We start from the raw sequence: 26,557 nt of genomic DNA, 5'->3' as shown, positions 1-26,557 counted from the left end.
CCTCGCAGGATGTAAAGCTATTTTGAGTAAAGCCACTTTTTGCAATTGACTGATGATGAATTTGTCAATGCCAAATTGGTAGTGTTCAAGTGGTACTCCAGTTGTTTTGGGATTGCACCCAAGGCCTCTATTACTATTGTTATAACTTTGCTTTATTTTGCCACAGTAATTCTATTTCTGTTTGCAGGTCTGTGTATTTTGTTACATTTTTTTCTCTTCTATTTTGTTGTCTCCAGATTCTGTCACATCCACTATCCAGACTTTTATTATTATTCAGTACTTCAGCCACTTTGGGCTGCTACAAAAATACAGCTGCTCAAGAGTTGTAACAGATCCCAGATGGAACCAGCAAATGCTAAAACACCATTATATATAGAAATGTTATAAAACATACAACCTCCTATCTCCTGCGAAATGGCACAGATTCAGTTTAATTTAATTGTAGGACAAATGTATAGGTCAACTATGCTTATCCAAGCTGGCTTATTGCCCAACATTAATATAAAAATGGCAGAATTTCATTGGAACCTTATGAAATAACTGAGAAAGTTCAGTTCTTTTCCCAGCCAGAACATTAAGAATGCAAAAATAATGATCAGATTATATTTTATATTAGTTTTCTTGATTTTTTTCCCCAATTCCTAATTTACCCTGTGAGAAAAAAGCTTTTTGCTACTGCTTATAATTATTTAACTCATAAGTAGCTCATTAAGTTCAATGTGGGCAGGAAGATGCATCAGAGCTAGTAGAATACAAAATACAAAATAATAGAGTTGAGAAGGACCTTGGAGGTCTTCTAGTCCAACCCCCTACTCAAGCAGGAGACCCTATACCATTTCAGACAAGTGGCTGTCCAGGCTCATATTTCATAAGATTTGGATAATTTCAAAATGCATTAACCATCAACCTTCATTCTTAAAAGAAAGTTTCTAATAAAAGCCTACCTTTACTATTTGTGCATGCCCTAACTATTTAATTGAAATCTGATCTACAACCAAAAATAGATACTGTTTTCTGGATTTCTTATGCCCTTTCTTCCCCCTTTAATAATTCTCATGGAATCCTGGTTTTCTCCTTCATTGATGTCATAAAGATATATTATTTCTAAAGCATCTAGTCAGCCAATGAGAAGAAAGAGATAAAATGGGCTAGCTGATGGATGGGCTACTTATTTGGTTTGAACAGAGCTGTATGGTTAGTAGACAAGTAGGTCAACTGGCCAGCTCTTTGAAGATCCTCTTGGAGCCTCCAGAATGTCGGGTGAGACTAGGACCAAAGGAACAGAAAATTGTCCAATTATACGCTCACAGCAGCAGAGGCCACAGAGGTGCCGTAATGAGAGGTCCCAACGTGCAGAGGAATTGCGGAAGCGTCGAGCCAAGAAAAATGAGGGAGACCCAGATATTGTAAAGTCTCCCAGTGACCATAAGGAATACAGGTAATTATGGGCTGACAGTAGGAATGGAATGGAGAATTGGTCTCTAACAGAAAGCCACTTGAAGAGACTAGAAGCAGGGCTGAAATCCAGCAGGTTCTGACAGATTCTGGAGAACCAGTAGCGGAAATTTTGAGTATCACCTCTGGCTGGCCTCAGAGTGGGGTGGGAATGGAGATTTTGCAATATCCTTCCCCTGGAGTGGGGTGGGAATGGAGATTTTGCAATATCCTTCCCCTGGAGTTGGGTAGGAATGGGGATTTTGCAATATCCTTCCCCTGCTATGCTTACCAAGCCTTCCTCACCAAGCCACACCACACCCACCAAGCCATGCCCACAGAACCGGTAGTAAAAAAAATGTGGATTTCACCACTGACTAGAAGCATTTGAAATGTGGATTTACAGGCAGCTGTTATATATAAATTGGGTTGACAAAATCAGAAATGAAGTGATAAGCCACCTGGGAAAGCCAAGGGAAATCATCAAAACCATTAAAGAAAAAGTTAGAATATTTCAGACATGTGATGTGATGTGATGTGACACCTGGAAAAATATGTCATACTTCACGTAATCCACCAGGGAAAGATTGAAGGCAAACAAAGTCCAGGCAGAAGAAGAACATCATGGCTTCAAAATCTAAGGGAATGGTTTGGACAAAACTCAACAGCACTTTTTCATGTGGCTATTGATAAAAATAGGATCACCAACATGATCGCCAACGTCCGTTGACAGATATTGTTCATTACATAGTTAGCCAGATGTTCCAACTGGTTTTGGCATTTTTATCCACCTATCGAGTCCTTCCCAAGAACCTGGGATAGGCAGATGTGGTTGTTTTATGATATTAGAGGTATTGTGATACCATCAATTTGGTGTTGGTTCTTAGATACCACATAAATAGATTTTCTCCAGGGGTTTTTTTTAATTGGAAAAAGGTTTTTTTAACAATGAGAAATAGATATACATTTGAGTATTAAAATAATAAAAATTTCCTTGACCATTTTATCTGTATGCTGATACATAATAATTAACCTGAACTATCACTTCACCTACTTTTGTGGCCCTGGTATGGAAAAAAAAGGAAGCCAGAAGGAATTGACTTAATTTTCTATTGTTCTTTAAGGCAAAATGCTTAAGAGTATGAATGAAAGCGCCTGTTTCATTAGGGAAGATATTCTGGAATACAAGACATTTTGTCTGACAAAATTCACCATTCAAAAGCTTTCATTCACAACATCCATTCTCTCTGTACAGACCTGAAAAATGGGTATTCTGAGTCCCTCGATATAACAGAGAGTTCTTACTAAATTCACCATAAAATATATTTCAAAACACTTTGCAGGGATTATGAGAATAGCTGCCAAGAATGATGCCTGTTTATACTGCACATAAATACACCTCTGTCATTATTTTTACAGGTACATCAAATTAAAAAATGGCATGAATGTGCTGTTGATTTCTGACTGGACAATTGATGATTGCACTTCTTCTGATGAATCAGACACTGAACTAGATGATTTCCTCATATCGTCTGGAACAGATGAGGAAGAAAATCTTGCTACAAAAATGCAGGAAATTGAGAGAAATGATAGGAATATCAAGGAATCTGAGGACGGATCTCTAGAAGGTGAAGTTGGAAGTGAAGGAAGTGGTGGTTTTGGTAGCGATAGTATTGTTGAAGGTGATCATGAGGTGAGGGAAGATCATGATGACCCTGAAATATACGAAGAATTAGTGAAACAAGAAGATGAAAATAAGATGGGCAGTACAGAAAAGCAGGTATGTTATAAAATAACTTAGCTATTTGTTAATCGATGAAGTGTAGTATTAAATAAAATAGACAAGTAATGATTTCTATATTTAGCAACCATTCCAAGTTACAACAGTATTTGAAAAAGTAACTTTACAACCAGTTATCATACTGATAGCTGCTAACTAGAGCATACAAAACATTTGCTAGACCAATTCTTGAATACAACTCATCTGTCTGGAACCCGCACTGCATATCAGACATAAATACAATCAAGAGAGTTCAGAGATATTTTACAAGAAGAATCCTCCGTTCCTCTAACCACAATAAAATACCTTATGCCACCAGACTCCAAATTTTGGGCTTAGACAACCTAGAACTGACAGTCTGACCTAAGCATAGTACATAAAATTATTTGCCACAATGTCCTTCCTGTCAATGACTACTTCAGCTTCAACCACAACAATACACGAGCAAATGAGTCCTTCGGGAGAAGGGCGGCATATAAATCCAATAAATCCAAAATAAATAATAGATACAAACTCAAGGTAAACCGCTCCAAACTCGATTGCAGAAAATATGACTTCAGTAACAGAGTGGTCAATGCCTGGAATGCACTACCTGACTCTGTAGTTTCTTCCCCAAACCCCCAAAACTCTAACCTTAAACTGTCTACTGTTGACCTCACCCCATTCTTAAGAGGTCTGTAAGGGCCATGCATAAGTGCACCAGCATTCCTACCATCCCTGTCCTAATATTCCTTTTCATGTATTCAAATTATGTTTATACTTTTACCTGTTATCTTATATATGCTTGACAAATAAATAAATAAATAAAATAATGTCTCCATGGTCACGTCGTCAAGATTTAGCTGCTTTGCAAACAGCAGCCATTTTATGATTGTCACAGTGTCCTGAAGTCACATGATATCCATTTGGGTGCTTCATATCTGACAAGCAGAGTCAATGAAGAAGCCAGCAGTGAAACAGCAAATCTTGGTCATGGGTTGTCTCACCTAATGTCTGTGGGGAAAAGTGACATTGTAAATCCAGCATAGTCACTTGACGTCCCACTTAATGAATGTAGCAATGGAATTGCCAGTCCCCATTATGGTCATTAAGCAAGGACTATCTGTAAACCCATTTTCACCTCAGGATGAGCACTGTTGTTGAGACAGTAGCTTGAATTAATTATGTTATATCACATTGAGGGATGTATTGTTTCTTAGCTAGTAGGTACACCCTGTTTGTGTCATTCTGAAGACTAAGGGCTCATATGACAATGAAGTTATATAGACTCTAAAAGTGACTATTTAGTGCTTGTTCCAAATAAATTTAAACATAATGTATGTCTTAAGCCCTGGATAAGCTTAATATACCTATTTTTTAATGAAATGTTTTTTTAAAAGAATCAAGGGTCTGGATAGGGGAACTCTGATCCTTTGATGACTTCAAAAATGGCCTTGGAGAGTATACCTCAACCCATGGGCCAGAGGTTGAAATGCTGCTGTCAAAATGAATAAAATGACAATAAGCAATCTTAAGTTACAACTTTGTAATATTTTTTTAAAAAGCTATTATTTTACCTCAGAGCCAGACTAAAATGGAATTATTTGAACCAGCCTGAATGCAGGATTTGAAGGCCTTATTTTGCTGTGTATGTTACTCAGGTTTGCCTGCAAGGAAAATGTTAAGAGTGAAACATAATAATAGAACTTGTGTCTGCTTGCTTTCTTAGGGACAATGCTTGCAGTTGGGAATGGAACAGAATTTTGACAGAAGTAGGATTCCTTTCATACTGGAAGAAGGCTGTATTCTTTGGCTTTGGCTTGTAATGACTTCCCACTGTTTCTCCTTTATATTTTGATTGCAGGCTGCAGCTGCCCTTGCTGTTGGTGTTGGAAGTTTCTGTGACCCTGATGATTTACCTGGATTAGCTCATTTTTTGGAGCATAGTATGTAAAATCTAAAGTCTATCTACTGAACAATTAACAAAGAGACAGAAAGAAAGCTGTTCCATCTCATACTGTGGAATGTGTAGCTTTCAATACTAAATTATGTTGACATCCTCAGTACTATTTAAATATTTTCTTTTACAGGCTTAAACTGCTCTTAGTTTTCTTTTAAAAATCAGTCAAACTGTGCTTTAAAAAAAAGTAATAGGAAGCAATAAAAAAATAAACAAGGCAGATAAATCAATATCTTTCCATAAGTCTACTTACATCCGTATGTCCCAAAGGTGCTTTTTCAAGAGGCAATTGGGCTTTCTTTATTTTTCCTTGAAGACATTTCACTTCTCATCCAAGATGCTTCTTCAGAACTTCAGAGGTTTCTTGGACAAGACATGAAACGCCTTCAAGGAAAAACAAAGGAAGTCCAGTTGCCTCTTGAAAAAGCAGCTTTGGGAAAACCATGACCTGAATGACTAAGAGTCTCCAATAGTCATTTACATTCATAAGATGTTCCAGAGAAAGGAGCGAAGACAAAGCTGGATATGAAAGTGAAGTACTTCCTTGTGGATTCCCCAAATCGCAATCCAATTGAACTATTGGTACTGGATAAATATGGGAATCTGTTTCTCTTTTCAATATTCCACAGTGGCCAAGAATAGCACAACACTGTGGGAAATTGATACTGTGGTGCTCTCTGAGTTTGGATACTTTCTTGCAGATGTTGATGACTTCCACAGGCACATAGAGATAAACAACATTTGCACACTATTCAAAACAGTAAAGAAGCTAAAAAGGATACAAAAAAATAAAAGACCAGAACACCTCTTTCCCAACAATCAATGCCCAGATAAACAGGAATTAAACTAGTCAAACAATTAAACAGTAAACAGCAGCCTAAACAAGGAACGACCAAGGAGAAAACAACACCCTCACCAACTCTGACAGAGCAAGTTACTGTACATAAATAAACTGCCTCCTAGAACTGAAGATGTTACCTAGTCAGGTAATGAAATGTCTGCAAGAAAACAACTAAGCCCAGAGAGCAGCAAGGACTCCACAGTTCAATCCAGAGCTACATATATTATCTTCTATTGGAAATTGAGACTGTTAGAAACTGAAAATCACACAAACAATTTCCGATATGCAGTAGACAGTGCCATAATTTAGCCAGTGGCATGGGGCAAAGACAAGCAGGAGGTCCAAAAGGGTCTGGAGAATATCAGCTGTTCAAAGCTGGCTGACACAGTTCAGCGAGATCATTACAGCCACATAGATATATAGCCACTAGTTCAGTAGTGGGTTCCGCTTACCTTCGCTACCGGTTCAAAACTGTGAGGGTGTGCGCACAGAGTGTCCATATGCCGTCTGGGTGGGTGGGCGGAGCCTCCCGCCACTACCACTTACCACTACACTAGTTCACCTATCAAGCAGAGCCTTTTCAGCAACAACCCCAACAACTGGATTCATGTCTTATTTTTAATGTGGCACATCTAATTGTTGCAGCCCTAATGAAGGATATCTTCCCCCAACACACACACACTCTCCTTTGGAGCTACTATAGAGAGTCATTGCCACAAATGATATGAGCATGAGTGATAATAGACTGAAATCTCTACCTGCATCTGATCGCAGCCAATTTATCTGATTGCTTTCTTCTAGTGGTGTTTATGGGTAGCCAGAAATATCCAGATGAAAATGGATTTGATACTTTCTTAAAGAAGCATGGAGGGTCAGACAATGCTTCGACCGACACGGAACGAACTATTTTCCAGTTTGATATCCAAAAGAAATATTTTAAAGATGCTCTTGAAAGGTAATTTAGGAGTACGAAACGAGCTAAAAGACTAAGAGATCCATCAGTACAATGACTATAGCAATTTGAAGACTACAGTCACTCTATATCTTGTACATTCTAGATCAGTGCTTTCCAGATTCTTCCTTCATTACCTCAAATTGTTTATTAGAGAATCTTACCAGAGTTTGAGGACTGATCGTAAGTCCCTTCCTTCAGCACAGTCATAACTTCAAATTGTCACTGAATGATCAGTCGTAACTTGAGGGCTACTTATATTATAAAAATATCATTGATCTTTATCTCATTTCAAAAATTACCATTGGTATAATGTGATTCATTTTCATCTTAATAGGAATTATTTTGGAGATTTTTGGATATATTTTAGCATACATGGCAATCTATAGGTTAATTTAAATATCCCTGTTGGGATATTTTGGGATATTTGGTTAATTTACCCAAGGAAAAAACACTTTTACCCAATTTGGGGTAATTTACCCAGGTCTGGGAAGCACTGTTCTAAATTAACCATATTCATAAATATAATTTATTGCAGATCATCAAAAAGTAATTGATTTGTGTGCTCTGCTTAAGATTTGGGTCAGCAGAGGTCTTGCAGCTATTGCTGAGTCCTGATCCCATCATTCTTCACTTTTGGCCATACAGACTTTAATTTCTAGAAGAAAATGTTGAAAAATTTGAAAAGTTCTTTCTAATTGAAGGAAATCTCGGAGGAAGATGGAAAGAACAGAAATCAAAGGTTAATTGGCTTATTAGGACTCCATTTATCATGCTCTAGTGCAATAGGTAAATTGCCCCTTGCACACAATTTTAATTTATTGAAAGCATGATGGATAACAGAATTTATTGAAAGCATGATGGATAACAGAACATTTTGATTTCTAACTCTCCAAGAGGCAAAATCATAATATGCCTTAGAGGTGTGCAAAACGGTTAGCATTTTGAATTCAAACACTTCCTTCTGAGCTTGAATTAGTGGGTATGATCCCAAAACATGTTCTAACCATAACTAAGTATCCAAGCCACTCTTAGAACTGTTCCAAACTCAAAATAATTTTGCTCTGAGTTTGAAATATTTCTAAAATGCTCCAAATACTTTTAGAAACCTTCCAGTTAGGTCAGGCAGCAGTTTTGGCTCAACATTGGAGCTTTAAATGTTTCGAATATGAATGTAATTCTTGCATGCATTTAAAATACATGTTTTGTATCTTCTTTTGACATGAGGAGCAAGTTTAGCTTAGTCTACCTTTTTGCTTTTGCTAGTTTTTGTGTTATCTTTAAGTTAGCCTCAGTCCTCAAATTTTGTTTATTTTTATGAAGCTCAGAAGATATTACAGGGGTTTGGGAGAGAGGAAGTCATATTCTGTGCAAATGAAAGGCCAGTTGACTGGTTGTTCTAACCTGAAAAAATGTCCTAAAATATCTTGATTATAGTTTACTTTATTGTTATTGCACATGGTACAATGAAATTAAATGCCATCTTCAGTGTACATTATAACTATAAAAATAAAAACACAAACATACATCCCTTACATTCTATATAATTGAAATTGAAAACCCAATATTGCACTATGCCGTAGAATTCAATATGGTTATTGCCCTGGGATAGAAGCTGTTTTTCAGCCTATTTGTCCTTGTTTTTATTGACCTGTACCGTCTGTCAGATGGTAATAGTTCAAAAAAAGGATGCCCAGGATGAGATGGATCTTTAAGGAGATTTTGAACTTTCTTAAGGCAGCGGGAGCTATAAAGCTCTTCCAAAGAGGGAAGAGGGCAACCAATGATCCTCTGGGCAATGACGTTGACCCTCTGGAGTGCTGTCCTATCTGCCACTGTGCAATTGGCAAACCATACACAGGTGCAGTAAGTTAAATACTCTCTATGGTACAGCGGTAGAAGGCCACCAGCAGTTTTTCATTCAGTTGTTGTTTCCTGAGAAGTCTCAGGTAGCATAATCTCTGCTGGGCCCTTTTGACTAGTGCTGCAATGTGAGTGCCCCACATCAGGTCCTCTTTTATGATAGCACCCAGAAACTTAAAACTGGCCACTTGCTCCACTCAGTCTCCATTGATAAGCAAGGGCTGGATGTCTGATCTATTCCTTCTATAGTCCACTATAAACTCCTTGGTCTTATTTGTGTTAAGGACCAAGTTATTGTCTCCACACCACGAAAGCAACCATTCTACCTCATCTTGATAGGCAGACTCATCCCCCGCACCCTGGATATCAGTCCCACAACTGTTGTATCATCTGCAAATGATACAATTATAGCATTTATAGCATTTAATTGAAATTTGGGAAGCCATGGAAAATCCAAGCTGCCCAGAGACATAATTCTACACTCAAATACAGTGTTTGTTCGTTTGTTCATTTGTTTGTTTTTGTTTGTGCATTTATTCCCTCCAAGTAATTAAAGAAAAAGAAATCTCTATCTTGCCCAGGTGTAATAAAAAATGAAATCGTGGTAAAAGAAAAATCAAGTTTTGTTTTGCCATAACATTAGTTCATAAGCATTTTTATGGAAACAGATCGTTATTATTCCACACATTTCAAGGCTTAATAGCAAACACCTGTATTTCTCTTCTACTTTATTTGTAGATGGGCACAGTTCTTCATTCATCCTCTAATGATTAAAGATGCTATTGACCGTGAAGTTGAAGCTGTGGATAGTGGTAAAACTAATGAATGGGTTATTCACTACTTATACTTTTTCAATTCTTGGATGGCGGAAAACTATCTCACGTCATTTTTTTTTTTTTTGAGGCATTCGAGTTTCTGAAATTTGAATGAGCTGTCTCACAAAAAAATTATAAAAAAATATATTTTAAATTCAAAGATTTAAGCACATTTAAAAACCTTTAAAATCAGTTGTATTACATGTACTTTGCACTGTAGGCAATACCTTTTAGTTCTGTTTTCTGAACCTTGACAAATAACTACAATCCTGATGATATCTTATAGGAAACATGTTGAATTCATGGAGATTAACTCAGGGTAAATGTTCATACAAGCCTTAACAGGCAGTTTAGTGTAATGGTTAAGGCACCAGGCTGGAAATCAGGAGTCTATGAATTCTAGTCAGGCTCTGGGCACAAAGCCAACTGGGTGACCTTGGGCCAGTCACTCTCTCTCAACCCTAGGAAAAAAGCAGTGGCAAACCACTTCTGAATTCTTGCCAAGAAACTGCAGAGACTTATCCATTCAGTCACCAAAAGTCAATATTGACTTTCTTTCTTTCTTTCTTTCTTTCTTTCTTTCTTTCTTTCTTTCTTTCTTTCTTTCTTTCTTTCTTTCTTTTATTAGATTTATATACCGCCCTACTCCCGAAGGACTCAGGGCAGTGAACAGGCACAAAAATAAAATACATAAATACAAAAATTTAAAAGGAAAAATGAAACCAGATTAAACAATTTAGCCCGAGACAAATTTAAAACATCCCAATAATTTAAAAACAGATTTAAATTTTTCAATTTAAAAGAAAAGGGGGGAAAAGTTTAGGCCAGGCCAGCTTGCTGGAATAGGAAGGTCTTAAGAGTGCGGCAGAAAGTGCACAGATCCAGGATCCTCCATATCTCCGGGGGGAGCTCGTTCCAGATAGTGGGTGCCCCCACAGAGAAGGCCCTCCCCCTGGGGGCTGCCAGTCGACACTGTTTGGCCGGCAGCACCCGGAGGAGCCCCTCTCTATGAGAGCGTACCGGGCGATGGGAGGCTATTTGTGGTAGTAGGCGGTCCCGTAAGTAGACTTGAAGGGGGTCAAAAAATACCACCATTTTCTGAAGTGAATTCTGTGTATTCCTGAGGGGGGGGGGCAAACCTGGTTGTTTCATTTCACAATTTCTTGAAATCCCTTTATCTTAGTTTAAGATCTAAGACCAAATGATATTTAAAACCAAAAAAACAAAACTTCTGGGAAGTTATTTTCTATAAATCCTCTACCTTCACCTATGTTACAGAAAGGAAAGCAACCTCTATTTTATGTTATTGTTTTATATTATTGCTAAATAAACTTTCTGGAAGATAAACCCCTTTGGTCAAATGGTATGCACAGGGTTAAGAAAGAAGGTAGCAAAGAAGAAAGGAAGACCTGAACCAGCATAAACTTTGGTGGACTCAATGGAGACCTCTTGATGAAACTGGCCATTTTTTTACTCTCAACCTCACTGCAGCTCTGGATGATCATTCCTTGGCCTGTGAAGTTCTAAATTTCGTTTTTGGAATCCAGTTTTTGACACACCATTATATTAATCTCAAGCCTATAGCAGTGGAAAGTATTTATAGAAATAAATACTAATAATGAGATATCCTGAAGGAAGCTTATTTTATGTTTCCATTAGAAGAACCAGGAAATCAAGGACCTCTTTCTCTTCCCACCAATATGTATCTCGTGGTTAAATGGTAATTTGGGTCTCGCAAGAGAACATCCATTTATCCTATTTTAATTGAGATTCTGGCTCTATTACGATTGATAAATAGGCAGAGCTGCTAGGAATATTCATTCTCCAGAGTACCAGTAATCCGATGGAGCCTATGATATTTCTGCAACAAAACCACATGTGTCAAATGCATGTGTAAAATGAGTATGACACTTTTCATTGCTGCTTCATGTATGTGTGCATTATGCTCTTCGCCTTGTCCAAATGATCATATCACTGGAATTCTTTTCTTAAATTCTTATGCCTAATGTGTACTTTAAAATAAACAGAATATCAGATTGCAAAACCCTCTGATGCTAACAGAAGAGAACTCCTGCTTGGAAGTCTTGCAAAACTGGGACATCCTATGAGAAAATTCTTTTGGGGTAAGTGAAGTATACTGAGATGGAAGCAGATGGGCTTTAATGGAACTTGTATTCAACAGAAACTTTATATAATATATTTTCTTTACTTTTAAAGTTGTGGGTATGCCATTCTTCAAACAAGCTTTATGACAGAAGCTTCGTATGCTGCAACAATCTTGTGTTCTTCAAGATATGGTTAAGTCTGATGTGATACAGTGTTGTAGAAACAATCATCTTACATCTTACAGAAATATTCATCTTACATTTGTTCATAGAAGGCATTTGTATATTCATCTTACATTTGTTCATAGTCCTCTTTTAGCTTTTGAGTGATTTAGCTTTTGGTCCCAGAGTCCCTTGGGAATTGGGTGGCATAGAAATGTGACAAAATAAATAAATAAATAATAAATAAGGAACAACCCATGTACATGAAGTGCTGGATTTAAGATATAGTTTTGCCTCTCATTCCTGTAGGCTTAGGAAAGTGGTAATCCCCAAAGTTATGATAAGTCTTGAAGTCATGATGTTAATATAGATTGGGAAAATAGATTGCCTAGAACAATTCTATGTTTATTGTATTGTTTTTTTAATAAAGTTTTTTTTTTATTTTTTAAACACACAAACAAACATACAATGCATATTTTCTGAACAAAATATTGGCCTGGTTCTAGATTTATACAGCTTTTTGTTCATCTTTAACACCATTTTAACAGCATTTTGTATATAAATTTTCTCATATCAATTATTCTCTCTAATTCTAAGAAACCAATATTACCCTTCATCTTAACTTCTCATCCTATTATTATTTATTAGTTCAATTTATATGCCGCTTTTCTCCGGAGACTCAGGGTGGCATATAAATTGAACTAATAAATAATAGTAGGATGAGAAGTTAAGATGAAGGGTAATATTGTTTCTTAGAATTAGAGAGAATAATTGATATGAGAAAACTATAGTTTTTTTCCCCCCTCCTTAAAATTTAAACCCCTAAATTTAGTTTTTATTGTATTGTTTATTGTATTGTGATGTGACAACCTCAGGTATTGTGATTCTTAAAGCATGTTTCTTACCTTTATTTGTAAAACCTGGCTAATTGTGGCTTTTTCAAATAACATGATTAACAAATCACTTTAGCCATCACTCTGCTAAATAAATAATTTCCTCAACACTGTCAAACTAGTTACTAAGTCTGCATTACTATTAATCTTCCCATTGTTCCTATCTCCCATCTCCTCCCACTTATGACTGTATGACTGTAACCTTATTGCTGGTATCCTTACAATTTATATTGACTGTTTCCTAATATGATTTCATTGCTTATTTGTTCCCTATGACTATCATTAAGTGTTATACCTTATGATTCTTGACGAATGTATCTTTTCTTTTATACACACTGAGAGTGTATGCACTAAGACAAATTCCTTGTGTGTCCAATCACACCTGGCCAATAAAGAATTCTATCTATCTATCTATCTATCTTTATTTATTGATTAGCCCTTGGGCCATATCAAAGTGCAGAGCTCCAGAAACAATTATTACAAAAGTTTGGTAGAAACAATTTAAAATGAAATTGGAATAGGAATAAAACACGATTTAAAATGTGTTCATTTTAAATTTCATTTAAAATGAAATTAGAGTAAAATACGATCTAAAATGAAATCAGAATAGAATACAATTATTTGAGATACAAATTAAATATGATTAAAATTATATTACAATGTCACCCCTGCATCTACCCAATCAGTCTGAAACTACCATTAAAATTACATTATTAAATCAAATGCTCTTTCCTGCAATCTACCACATTCTGCTCCACCAATCTATCTATCTAAATTGTTTAACTATGTTTCTCTCCAATTATAGAGTTGTCAAGGTATTTAATTACAGGTTCTTAAAACTATTTGCTTGACATTCAATTATCATCCAAGCTACATTAAAATAATGAAGGAAAAAGCCAGGTTGTAGCTTAGTGATGCAAAAACATCCTCTTTCTGCAGAAGTCCCCAAATTCAATCCCAGCATCTGCATTCCTAAAACTAGGTTACCATTAAATGTAGGACAAAATCAACCAGTTTGATTTCGTGACAGGTTTCATTTTTATAGTAATTTTATTAAAATTACAATTAAAGAGGTAAAAAAGAATTGAAAAAAGAATGAAAAGACTGAAAAGAAAAAAGTACAGGAAAGAAAAAAAGAAAGAAAGAAAATAGGGTAGAAATAAAAAAAGAAAAATATAGTAACGAAAAAGAAAACATATATATATATATATATATATATATATATATATATATATATATATATATATATATATATTATGACTTCCCCCTTCATCACAACAAGTATAAACAATTTTGTTGACATAACTTTCTCGTAAGTACAACAAATAATCTCCTCTTCCAATATCCCATCTCTTACCTGTAAACAGATCATTAAAGCTTTGTCAGTCCTCATCAGCAAAAGTCTATTCAGGATTGCCAGGGATAACAACATATCTATTTCAACCTTAATCAAGTAAACCAATATTACATTCCTTCCTTTTACTTCTAACAATCTTAACCTTTAGTCCAGTCAAATAATGTCCTAGAAAATGATTTTTTAAATTTTTTTTGTCTGTTTTCACAAAGTTCCTTAAAACTTTAAGAAGTCTTTTTTTTTTTTTTTGTAAATCCAATATAGGAAAATTATCCAGGTCACTCTTGTGGCATGTTATTTGTCCATCACTTTTAATTATTAAGATATCTGATGGTTTCATTTTTATATCCAGGATAGCATTTTTCTCCATATTATCATTGTAGCCTATCATTCATTTCAGTTCAGTCTCCGTCTTGTTCAATAAAATTTGTTCCTCTTCCAAATTATTTTTTAACACAGTCTATCTATAATGGCAGACTGAGTTATTTGTTTAAAAAACTCCCTAATGTTAAAGTATTTTGCTCCATTCTGTATTAATAAATTAAATATAACTATTCTTCCCCATTAATTTTAATTGTTAATTCCTTACTATTCCCTTTAGTGTCTAACATTCGAAGTCCCATTCAAAAACAACAGCTTTTTCGCACAATATCAGAATCTTACTTCAAAGCCATCTGCACCTTTAGTCTATTTGTAACTGTCCAAAATCATTGTTCTAGTATCTCTTTTTGCTCTTTACTCTAAAAAAAGTATTTTATGCAGTATAATCAGGGGTGGGCCGCTGGGGGTTCGCAGGGGTTTGGGAAAACCCCAAATCCCACTCCTGGCTGGCCCCACCCCACCCCACCCCTCCCAGGAGTCCCCACATGGCCTGTTTGGGATGCAGGTAAGTGCAGGGCATGGAGGGAGGCTCGGGAAGGGCAAAAAATGGCCCCATTTCCGGCCACCAGAGGACCTCCAGAGCCTGGGGAGGCCATTTTCGCCCTCCCAGAGGCTCGAGGAAAGCCTCCGGAGCCCAGGGAGGGCAAAAACACCTCCCCATCATGGTGCAGGAAGCCTACTAGGCCACACCAGTGGTGGCTTCCTCCCGGTTCGGCCCGGTTCCGCCGAGCCAGTAGTGGTTCTGGCCCCCCCGCACCCCCACCCCCGTGTTATTCTTACCTTTTATTTGGCTCCACCCCCAATCTATTGCTGCCTCCTGAGTCTCAGCTGATGGCTAGAGGGGAAAAAAATGTTTAAACTCTTGCCACGGGGCTTCAAAGGGCCACCCTACAGCTGATCAGTGTTAAAAGAAAACAAATGAGTAGACCGGTGCCTGCAAAAATACATGAGTAGATCAGTGCCTGCAAAAATAAATGGGTAGACCAGTGCCTGCAAAAATAAATGGGTAGGTCGGTACAGCCTGGTGGACCAGTACCTCTGCTAAATCCTAAATAATTGTCACATGACCATCAAGTCACGTCCACAAAATAAGCCATGCCCACAGAACCAGTAATAAAAAAAATTAGAACTCACCCCTGGGCCACACCCACCATGGCCACACCTACCCAGCAACCGGGCAGAGAACCCCTTGCTAAAATTTTTGAAGCCCACCCCTGAGTATAATAGAAGCATAGAAGAAAGCATCTGTGTTAAAAACTGTTTAGTTGGTATTATTGGGCTATTTTAAGTTAAACAAAACCTGGTTTGTCGCAGAGAAAACATTTACAACTAAAACACAAGACTATAGGAAAATTGATACTAATGTTAGTAAGAAAATCTCTTCTTCATGAATTATACAGGCAATGCAGAGACACTGAAATATGCGCCAAAAAAGAAAGGAATTGATACCTACGCAAGACTGAGGGATTTCAGAAAACGATACTACTCAGCTCACTACATGAATCTGGTTGTCCAGTCTAGAGGTAGAATCTATGCATAATTATGACAGTATATAGATGGATGGATGGATGGATGGATGGATGGATGGATGGATGGATGGATAGATAGATAGATAGATAGATCATATATAATAGATAAATGATAGGCAGGCAGGCAGAGGAACATATAGGTTCAGCTAAGTAAATGGGTAAAATAAATATTTTGTTGCTTACCACCTCCCAAAGAGTTGATTAATGCTACGGAAGGACAATATAGAATTCCATCTCTTTGCTTTTAATCTGGAAAATTGAGCATATAATATGAATCTGTATGAAAGTTTCATATTGTTATACCAGCACATGCCTGGTGGATCATCTGAAGCACATATGTTGTTTGGCAAAAAAAAAGGGGGGGGAGGGGGTCTTATGGACACTGACATATATAACTTTGCTTGAGGCTCACCCAAAATAAAATAATAATCGGAGATCAGAATGACCCCATAAGATCACTAAGCCCTTAAAACCTATGAATGGCAAAAAGCTTCAGAAGTAAATTTGCTTGTTTTTTGAACCTGCTATTCTTTGATCTCATAGAAAGGTTGACAGAATTACACCAATCTTGACAGATTTCAGTCACATTGATTCAGGAACTAAATCCGTGATGGCAAACCTATGGCACGCGTGCCAGAGGTGGCACTCAGAGTCCTCTCTACTGGCATGCACGCCATCACCCCAGGTCAGATCTCATGGTTTTTCTTTCATGAGTTCCTGTTTCCCTGCATACAACAAAACAGAAGCTCACGAAAGAAAAAGATCTTACCTCTTGCCGTGCTGCCAGTGTTGGGATGTCCCACCTCCCGCTGGCCAGCTGGTCTTTAGGTCTCTGCTGTGCATGGGCCCACATATGCATGCATTTGCACATGTCTGCACGTTCACCCACGCCTTTCTGTTTGGACATGCGCACAGTTTGGGCACTCAGTGTCTAAAAGATTCGCCATCGCTGAACTAGGTCATTATGAGATTGCATTGCTTTGGAATACCTTTGATAATCTCAATGATCCTAAATTCACCATCATTTTTGGATGCATCCTTGGCACCATTCCCATTATCTAGGTTACTTTTGCAAGAAAAACAATAGTTTCATTTTAGTACATAAACTGTTGTAGATTATGCTTGCAATCCCCCAGAGTTTAAGTGACAATGTATTTCCTCATTTTCAATGTACTACAAGATATCCATGAGGCTGCTAGGGCTTTGTTCATACTTAAGTGGAATTGTAAGGTGGGAATGGTATGTGTGTTAGGTACATTCTAAAACTAAATTAATTAAAAGTGATTATTAGTTACTGAGGGTTAGTTTTATCTCAAACTAATGTACTTTGGGGCTAAATTAATTCCCTCAGGTCCCCTATCATACATGTATCATGTGAACTATTTATCTCATGGGTGTCAAACTCGCAGTACCACATTGCCATCACATGACATTTTGTGACATTTTTTTCCCTTCATGGAGTTGGGGTGGGCGTGGCCTGCATGTGATGCATCCGGCCCACAGGCCGCCAGTTTGACACCCCTGATTTATTTAATAGTTAACTGCCCCTTCAGTTGTTTTTGTATGACACTAAACATGGAAATACTGTATTCTAAAAGGGCCCCTTTAAGCTTTCTACCACAGAAGTTGTTTTGGTTTTTACCCCCATGGATAAATGGCCACATAAGGAGTCAAAACAGGGCAAAAAGCAGTGAGAAATGAATAATGTCCTTCAAATACTGTGATTCTTATGGACCAAAAAAAAAAAAAAAGGCAGAAAGTAATGGGGAAATGATAGGCTCCCAATCCCCCTTTGTGGGGGACTGAAAAATATGGTCCCTGGTTGACCAAGCTAAATGCCCACCTTCCTAGTTGGACCAGACAGGAAATACAACAAGATGAGGTAATTCTACTTTATTGTAAGGCTACATTAACAGAATCTTGCAAGTCTGAAAGTACAAATCTCCTACCATTTTTATAGCCTCATAAGTTAAGGAGGATCCTTTCTAAGTTTCTGTCTCTGCCTGTTTTGCAGTTCAATGCTCTCCCTTTGCCGCTTCCTTATCTGGTAGGCAGCATCTTTTCCTGCCATCAGTTCATTCCCACATACAATTACACTAGAGCACGGGTGTCAAACTCGCAGTATCACATTGTCGTCACATGATGTATCGCAACTTTTTTCCCCTTTGCTAAACTGGTGATGGGGGTGGCCAGCGCGTGAAGCATCTGGCCCACGAGCCGTGAGTTTGACATCCCTGCACTAGAGCATATCAAGGTTAGTGAATTAATTCTAATTCCAATTAATCGGAAGAATCACTGGTGGTTGATTCTGTGCAAATGTTTCCTTAATACAGCAAATTGAGTTTTTTGCATTTAGTAAGGAGTGACTTTTAAGCACACTTGATGGAGGGTGTAGGACATCTCAACTGGCATGGACCACCAGATTATTTAGCATCATTGTCCAGAATGTGATGCTTTGCATGAAGAATTAAATGTGAAGTTTTAACTGCAATGTTATTCAGACCAATTTGAAGGAAGATTTCAGGGGTTTATCAGCCACTAAGAATGACTATGGGAGAGATTTATTTGTTAGAGGTCTCCCATTCTGATTTTTCACCTTAACCTTTTCTTTAAAAATTGCACTACTGAAATTTGGTTAGTATGCACATTTTTTATCCTTGCTGCAAAAAAAAAAAAAAATAGAAATTAGTATCAAAAGATTCTGGTTCCTGTCAAAAATAGAGTTGAAAGGAAGAATATTGTGTACTTCTTTTGTGGGTTCATAGTTAGTCACTAAGCTATAGAAAATTCCATCTTTGATTAAATGCACAACTGCCATTTGAAGACTTTGAAACATGCATAGAAATTTGATACATGCTTACAATATATAGTTCATTTTTTCATAGCAGTTGTCAATTCCCTCTTATTCTCTATATTTTCTACATGTTATGATTCTTTTCCTTTTTAAATATTCTTCTGATTAGAAACCCTGGATACTTTGCAAAAATGGGTGACCGAAATTTTCTCATACATCCCAAATAAGTGAGTTTATCTTTTTTCTTTTTTTCCTGGAAGAGCTAAATGTTTTCTATATGCCATATGTTCCATTAGAAGTAGCAGTGTGAAAGAATATACTCTGTTAATGTTATTCTTAATCTTAAAATTTCTAATTCACCCAATAACTGAAGTATTCTGGTTAAATTATAAAACTTCCATAAACATAACTATACATTCCAGAAGTATAACTATAACATGCTGTTTCTGCTTTAAAAAGGTGAATGGTGTGGGACTATAAATAATAGGAAATTTTCTATTTTATGAAGTTTTAAATTTTATTTTATAAAATTAAAGATTTGAGATTTGTAGATAGATTATGGAAGAGGCACAGTGGTTCAGCTGGAAAGGTGACACCTGGGTTCAAGACCTGAGCATCACACAACAGGTTGAGCTCCCTTTCCATATCCCAGCTCTTGCCCACCTAAAAGTTTGAAAGCATGCAAATGGAAACAGATTAATAGGTACCACTTCTGTGGGAAGGTAACAGACTTCCATGCACCTTTGGAAAAAGTCTTCGGACAACATTTGCTCCCATGGCCAAGAAATGGAGACGAGCACCATCCCCTAGAATTGAACAGGACTGGACAAGGAAACCTTAAATTTAGGTTATGGAAACTGAAGGTTCAGGATTTCTTTTAAGGTTGCCTTTATTTGTCAGTATTAGGTTTACTTATCTGCCCATTTTAAAACATATACATGATTTTATATAAATGTGTATTTTGAGGTTTGTGCAAACAGAAGTGCAGTCAATATTTGGAACTTAATATCAAAAGCATGCACAAACCAATTTTTAACCATTAATTCCGTTTTGAAAATGGATCAATCTGATAATTTAAATTTATTTAGAAAACTAATTTGATTCAATTAGAATGTTCAGATCACAATGACATGGTTTGATTAATATTTCTGAATTCAAAACTGGGAAAACAATTCTGTTTATAAGCAAAAGTATCCAAAATTATCAAAATCAATTTGGAGACATCTGAGTTAGTTCACTAATTCAATTTCAAAAATCCATTCAATTCAAAGTTTTGAACTGAATTTCTGATCTGGATACTAATCAATTAATGCAGGTTAGGAACCAAAACGGTAATATATTAATTAACTATGGTAATATATTGTACTATTCGTTTGGTTCCCAAAGAAAACCAAAGAAAACCAAATCAAAATATGGTAAAAGTACCCTATTTATTGGCAGGCAGAGGACTCTTCCTCTTCAAGTATTCACTTGCTAAACTATAAAATGAACTCTAAAAAATGCATTTATAGGAGAAATGGGACAAACACATCTATGACTTCTCTTCTGCCACAAGCTCTGGGCTCATTTATGACTTTTTATAAACTCAATAATATTCCGCTTTCCAGGTCCTCCAAAAGGAACAAAATGAAATTCATTTAAAACTAAAGAAAGTAATATCAAGCTCAGTCAAAAGCATAAAACTGTCAAAGAGCCAGAGAAGCAAAATCCTATTGCTTATCTAAAAATCATCCCTGGATCTTCTCCAGGAAAAAGATGCATAGATGTAAAACCACAACCAAAACACACATTCTTTGTTAGATCACAGCTGACAGTTCCCCTATTAATGTCAGGGAATTCTGAGGATGGGTACAGTTGAATGCGAGGAGTCAGTCTTTCTAAAAACCTCTTTCGCAATAATTTAGGGAAGTTTATCAGAAGTTGAAAAAAAATGATTTTTCAGTCTAAAGATTGGAGGTTGGGGATATGTGGAATAGAGAGAATTCCACATATCTCTTTATATTGCTGTAAGGAGTAGATCTATACATAAGTGCAGGGGTGGGCTTCAAAAATTTTAGCAAGGGGTTCTCTGCCCGCTTGCTGAGTGGTGTGGCTATGGTGGGCATGGCCTAGTCAGCCTCCTGCACCATGGTGGGGGGGCATTTTTGCCCTCCCCAGGCTCCAGAGGCTTTCCTTGAGCCTCCAGGAGGGTGAAAACGGCCTTCCCAGGTTCCAGAAGTCCTTTGGAAGCTGGAAACAGGCCAGTTTCTGGCCTTCCAGAACTTCCAGTAGGCCCATTTTTCACCCTCCCCAAGCCTCCGTGCGTGCCCTGCACTTACTTGCATCTAAAATGGGCCACGTGGGGACTCCTGGGAGGGGTGAGGTGGGGTGGGCGGGGCCAGCCAGGAGTAGGATTTGAAGGTTCTCTAAACTGCACAGAATCTTAGCTAGAGGCTCTCCCAAACCCCTGCATAAGTGCATAGAAAAACATTAAATTGCTCAGATTCCGAATGCAGTCATTTAAAAATTAGCATAGTTTTAAGTAATACTTGAAAATTGCCGTAGGGCCACTGGACATCAATGGCCTATTTAGGGAACCTCAGAGAGCCCATAAATAGATCTGGAAATTATTTAATTATTATTATTATTATCTTGGCCAACCATGTCATTTGGAAGCGAATCTGAGCAGTTTGCAGCATGAAAGACTGTGTGTGATTCAGCCTAGGTTTACACATTGAACAAAGCTCCAGTGAGGTACTTCAAAAAGCAAATATGAGAAATTACAATGCTGTCCAAGAGTAGCCCCCTTGCAGATCATGTTTAAACTTCATGCTGATTAAGTACAGAAAACTTTCTGGGGGAACACATCATTGTTTAGTTGAAAAAAAGAAATGTTTGATAGGAGAGGAGCAAAGCAGTCCTACAATATTCCCACAGGCTCTTGCACAGGAGGTTGGGACTCCTGGGTTCTTGCCAAATATAATATCCAGATGTTAGGGCAACAAGTTCCATTCTGAATTAGCTAACAAAGCTGATGTAGGCTGATACGCAATAAGTTTTCCCAGTAAAAGTAGGTCTTGCCACAGGAGATATAAATCGGAGTAGACACCAAAACTCAGGAGTAGACTCAAAGATAAATGTCTAAAGAATGGCAGTATCATAACTCAGTTATGGGGTCATAGTGGTCTTATATTAAGAGATTTTTGGTTTTCTACAGGGCCAGGGTTTGTATAGGGAACACCAGAGAGATGAGATGGCAGTAGAGTTTAAACTTTAAACCTTAAATAAAATGCTCCTTGATTGTTTGTTTTTTAAGTGGGTTGCCCAGACCGGATTTTAGTCACCTGATGAACCCTTTTGATACACCGGAATTTCACAAGGTTTACAAAAGTAAGTAGATGTGATTCTGATTTTTTTAAAGTTGGGGAATCTGGATGGAAATTGTGCATCAAAATATCATTTTCTGGTGTAGCGTAACACGGTGTTTCTTAAGAAGTACGCACTTAGGATCATTTCTAACTTTGAGGAACCCAAAAGAGCTTTTGAGTGTAGGGGTTATTTTTATTGATGTTTATCATATTAAACATTAAAATGGAATGTTCATTATATTCACAGGCTGCTGATTGAATCACATAGGAATAACAATATTAAACCAGGGGTGAAATCTAAAATTTGTTGCTACCAGTTCTGTGGGCGTGGCTTGGTGGTGGTGGTGGGGTGGCCTTTTTTTTTTTTTTACTTTTAAAACCATTTTTTACATGTAAACCCATGTAAAAAAATGCTTTCAAAAGGCTCTGACGATCCCAGCTGAGTTGCCTGATCGGCAGGCAACTCAGCTAGGATCATCAGAGCTTGGATCGTCAGAGCCATTTAAAAGAAAAAAAAGGCTCTGATGATCGCGCGGCTCAGCTGGGCATGGGGGGCGGGGGCAGGGATTTTTGCTACCAGTTCTCCGAAGTGCCCGCCGCCATCACTACCTACTCAACGGTCCAAATCGGGAGCATTTCACCCCTGTATTAAACCCATTCAATATTAACATAAATAAAATGTTTTTGATGAAAAAGCCATATACTTTTTAACAAAAAAAAAAAAAATGGGGTAAGTGTCATTGCTTTACATTTTTTCTAAAATTTTCTATATCTGGCAAATAATTTTGATTTTGCAGACCCCTGAGAGGTTCTTCAAGAAATACAGGCATAAGAGATAGGCGAATAAAGATCTGAATAAGCATTTCTCATTTTGCCTCAGCTATGATGTTACTATGTCACTTCAGACTAATCTTTCTTCAGCCCCGCTCCTGCCAAATGTGTGGGGACATCACCTCCTAGACTCCCCAGCCAGCATGATTTCCAGAAAGAAATCTTGGGAACTGCACTCACAGCTTATCAGGTGTTGAAAGATATGTTATTGACCAGGGGTCTCCAGAATTCTGGGAGTTGAAGTCCACAAGTCTTAAAGTGGCCAAGGTTGGAGACCCCTATTATAGACAAGTAATTGCCTTCCACCTATGACTATTTTGTATTCACAATACTGACATCATAGTATGAATGCTTCTCATAAGGTTTTTTTTAAAAAAAAGATTGATCAACAGCTGACCACCATATAGTATATATTTGTACTCTTAAAATGCAGCGTTACACAGGGAGATGTGCACCTTTATATTTAGTGGATACACTGAGTTTTTGATTAACATTCTGGGATTTACATGATCAACAGTTGACAGGGCCAGGTTAAAACATTCAGTGATGCCACAACAAAAGTGAAATGTAATTTAACCTGCTAATTACACTATTCACTTTTTGGCTGAATCCTACATTTTCTTTTCTTACATCTGTTTTCTATTTGCCCCACTGGGAGATTCATCTATGTTCTGATACTATTTCAAATATGATGTGGGCTTTCTGTTCATACAATTGTACTATTCTCATACTAGTTTCTTTCATACTGTATATCTCCTTCTACTTCATTTCCTTCTTTACCCAATGTATAGTAGTTACACAATCAAAAATTGTTCTGTTTCATATTTGGAACCATTCATCATCGTTGTAGCTTTCCCTAGTCATGATTTACGTTTAGATTCTTTTCCTGTGTGTTTTCATTACTTAAGCTTTTGCGTAAACCAACATTCAAAACAGATTTTTATTCTAAGCAAATGCTGAGAAATCTCATTAATTCTTTGATCTCCAAATAAGCCAATCACTTTGTTTATACTCTATTCTCTAATTCCTATCTATCCATACATGTCATCTAGTAGAATAAAGTTTTTCCTTTAGATCACATTTATTCAGGTGACAGATTAACAGAGTTGGAAGGGATCTTGTAGGTCATCTAGTCCAACCCCCCGTCCAAGCAGGAGACCCTACACGATTTCTGACAAATGGCAGTCCTATCTCTTCTTGAAAGTCTCCAGTGATGAAGCTCCCACAGCTTCCGAAGGCAACTGTTCCATTGGTTGATTATTCTCACTGTCAGAAAAATTCTCCTTATTTCTAGGTTGAATCTCTCCTTGATCAGTTTCCATCCATTATTCCTTGTCTGGCCTTCAGGTGCCTTAGAAAATAGCTTGTCCCCTTCCTCTCTGTGGCAACCCCTCAAATATTCAGAATTTTCCTCATGATGATTCATTCCTTATCACTATTCAGAACAGGTAGTCCTCGACTTACAATCTAAATTGAGCCCAACATTTCTGTTGTTAAGCAAAACATTTGTTAAGTGAGTTTTGCTCCATTTTACGACCTTTCTTTCCCCGGTTGTTAATTGAATCGCTGCAATGGTTAAGTTAGTAATAGAGTTATTAAATGAATCTGATTTTCCCATTGACTTTGCTTGTCAGAACGTTGCAAAAGGTGATCACATGACCCCAGGACACTGCAAGTCAGTTGCAGTGAGTCAGTTGCCCAGTGTCTGAATTTTGATCACGTGACCATGAGGATGCTGCAATGGTTGTAAATGTGAAAATGATCATGTCACTTTTTGCCGTTGTAACTTTGTAACTTTGAACAACTTTGAACTAAATGAACTGTTGTAAATCAAGAACTACCTGTAGAGCACAACATGCATAACTGTCCAATGAACTCATTATCTATTCAAGTAACACCAGTTTCACTCTTTTATTTATAATTAAACCTATAGAACTGAAAAAGCTTCTTGGATGAGTGTTCTGCCCCAGCTACGGACCCCAAAGAACGCAGCACACACAAAGTCTGTACAACTTAGTTTACTAAATTAAATCAGTCTTTTTCAAATAAAGGCTGTTAATTAACTTTCTTAACAGCCTACAACAGAGGTGGGCAACTATGGCCCTTTTATGACTTCTGGACTTCAATTCCCAGAATTCCTGAGCTAACATGCCTGGCTCAGGAATTCTAGGAGTTGAAGTCCACAAGTCATAAAACGGCCATAGTTGCCAACCCCTGGCCTACAAGAATCCAAAGAATAAATAATCGTAATCTTACTATGGTTGGCAGAAAGCCCAGAAGCAATTTGCAGGAAGCTGATAAGAGAACTAAGATCAGGATGCAAAGGAGAGTGAACGAAGTTGTTCCCTGCAAATTGCCACAGTCGTTGTCCTTCCTTAAATAGGCTAAGGGAGTGGCCAATTAGCCCCCAGCCTTACTCTTGAGGAGACCTCCTCCTGAGGAGCCACTCCTGCCTTTTGGCAGCTCTCCACGCCCGTGCATCGAGAAGAGGCTCCTCCTCTTTTTCCTTTTCACTTATGGGAACTTCTGGAGGTTCTGAAGGCCCTGGCTGAATCCCCGCCTCTGGGACCACATCTTCTCCAGCCTCCTCATTGTCTGATTCGAGTGCCAGCTGCACAGGCTGCTGGCACAGCACCACACCAGCCTCCTCACTATTGGAATCAGCTACTAGCTGCACAAGCCGCTAATGGGCCACAACAATAAAAAGCAAAACATCTTCAAGGAAAATCAAAGTCCAGTTGCCTTTTGAAAAAGCACCTTTGAGACAACCATGACCTGGATGACTAATAAGCTCCATAGACAATTAAATCGATACTTTACTTCTCTGCATGTATTAGAGTCACAAGACCAAAGGACAAATTACAAACTTTTCTCTTTTCATAGTCACATAGCATATTTATTTTTTCCTTTACTTCCTTTTTTCACTTGTATTCTTTCTTTTTCTTACATTCCAAGTTGCAGCTTATTTCTTTGTTTATAATTTGATTCATAATGCTGCCCCAACTCAAAATCGATGATGTGCAGTGTACAATGAAAAACAGTATCTAAAAGTGCAAAGTCGATTAAAAAAAAAGGCATTGTGTAATCAGGGAAAACACATATCACCAGCCAAAACAAACAATGCCTATGAAATGGATGCATCACTGATTTATCCCAGAGGTTCGTGGAAAAGTTAACTTTTAAAAATAATGTTTAAAGGCCTGCAAAGTCGAGACAATTCAGACCTTAGAGTCAGTATATTAATGGGAAGGTCCTGTGACAAAAAAAAATATGCATGCTTCCTAGTCCCAAAGGGGCTTTTTCAAGAGGCAACTGGAAAGCTGAAGAAGCTTCTTGGATGAGAAGTGAAATGTCTTCAAAGGAAAACAAGGAAATCGAGTTGCCTCTTGAAAAAGCATCTTTGGGGCCACCATGACTTGGATGACTGAGAATCTCCATAGACGCATGATTCCAAGCATCATCAGATGGCATAGCTTAATGGATGAAGTATGAAGCATGTGTCTCTGTTAAATCGTGCAGGATGGTTAGGAATAATAA

General features: G+C 37.5%; 1 protein-coding gene across 1 annotated transcript in view; it reads left to right on the top strand.

Annotated features, from left to right (window-relative positions):
• The first annotated feature begins 1,085 nt into the window (after positions 1-1,085).
• The window catches only part of LOC117668346 (nardilysin-like), a 56,600-nt gene continuing 31,128 nt past the window's right edge, over positions 1,086-26,557 (top strand). The window contains exons 1-9 of the mRNA XM_034422182.3: positions 1,086-1,438; positions 2,854-3,214; positions 5,058-5,139; positions 6,796-6,949; positions 9,548-9,621; positions 11,652-11,747; positions 15,920-16,042; positions 19,012-19,069; positions 22,138-22,211. Of these exons, the coding sequence (XP_034278073.2) occupies positions 1,254-1,438; positions 2,854-3,214; positions 5,058-5,139; positions 6,796-6,949; positions 9,548-9,621; positions 11,652-11,747; positions 15,920-16,042; positions 19,012-19,069; positions 22,138-22,211 (1,207 nt within the window). The 5' untranslated portion in view covers positions 1,086-1,253. The remainder of the gene's footprint in view (positions 1,439-2,853; positions 3,215-5,057; positions 5,140-6,795; positions 6,950-9,547; positions 9,622-11,651; positions 11,748-15,919; positions 16,043-19,011; positions 19,070-22,137; positions 22,212-26,557) is intronic.

This window comes from Pantherophis guttatus, chromosome 3 (genome assembly GCF_059756535.1).
Source record: "Pantherophis guttatus breed Tessera chromosome 3, ASM5975653v1, whole genome shotgun sequence".
Lineage (NCBI taxonomy): Eukaryota > Metazoa > Chordata > Lepidosauria > Squamata > Colubridae > Pantherophis > Pantherophis guttatus.
Note: the sequence above shows the minus strand (reverse complement) of the source record. Positions and strands in the feature narration are given on the sequence as shown.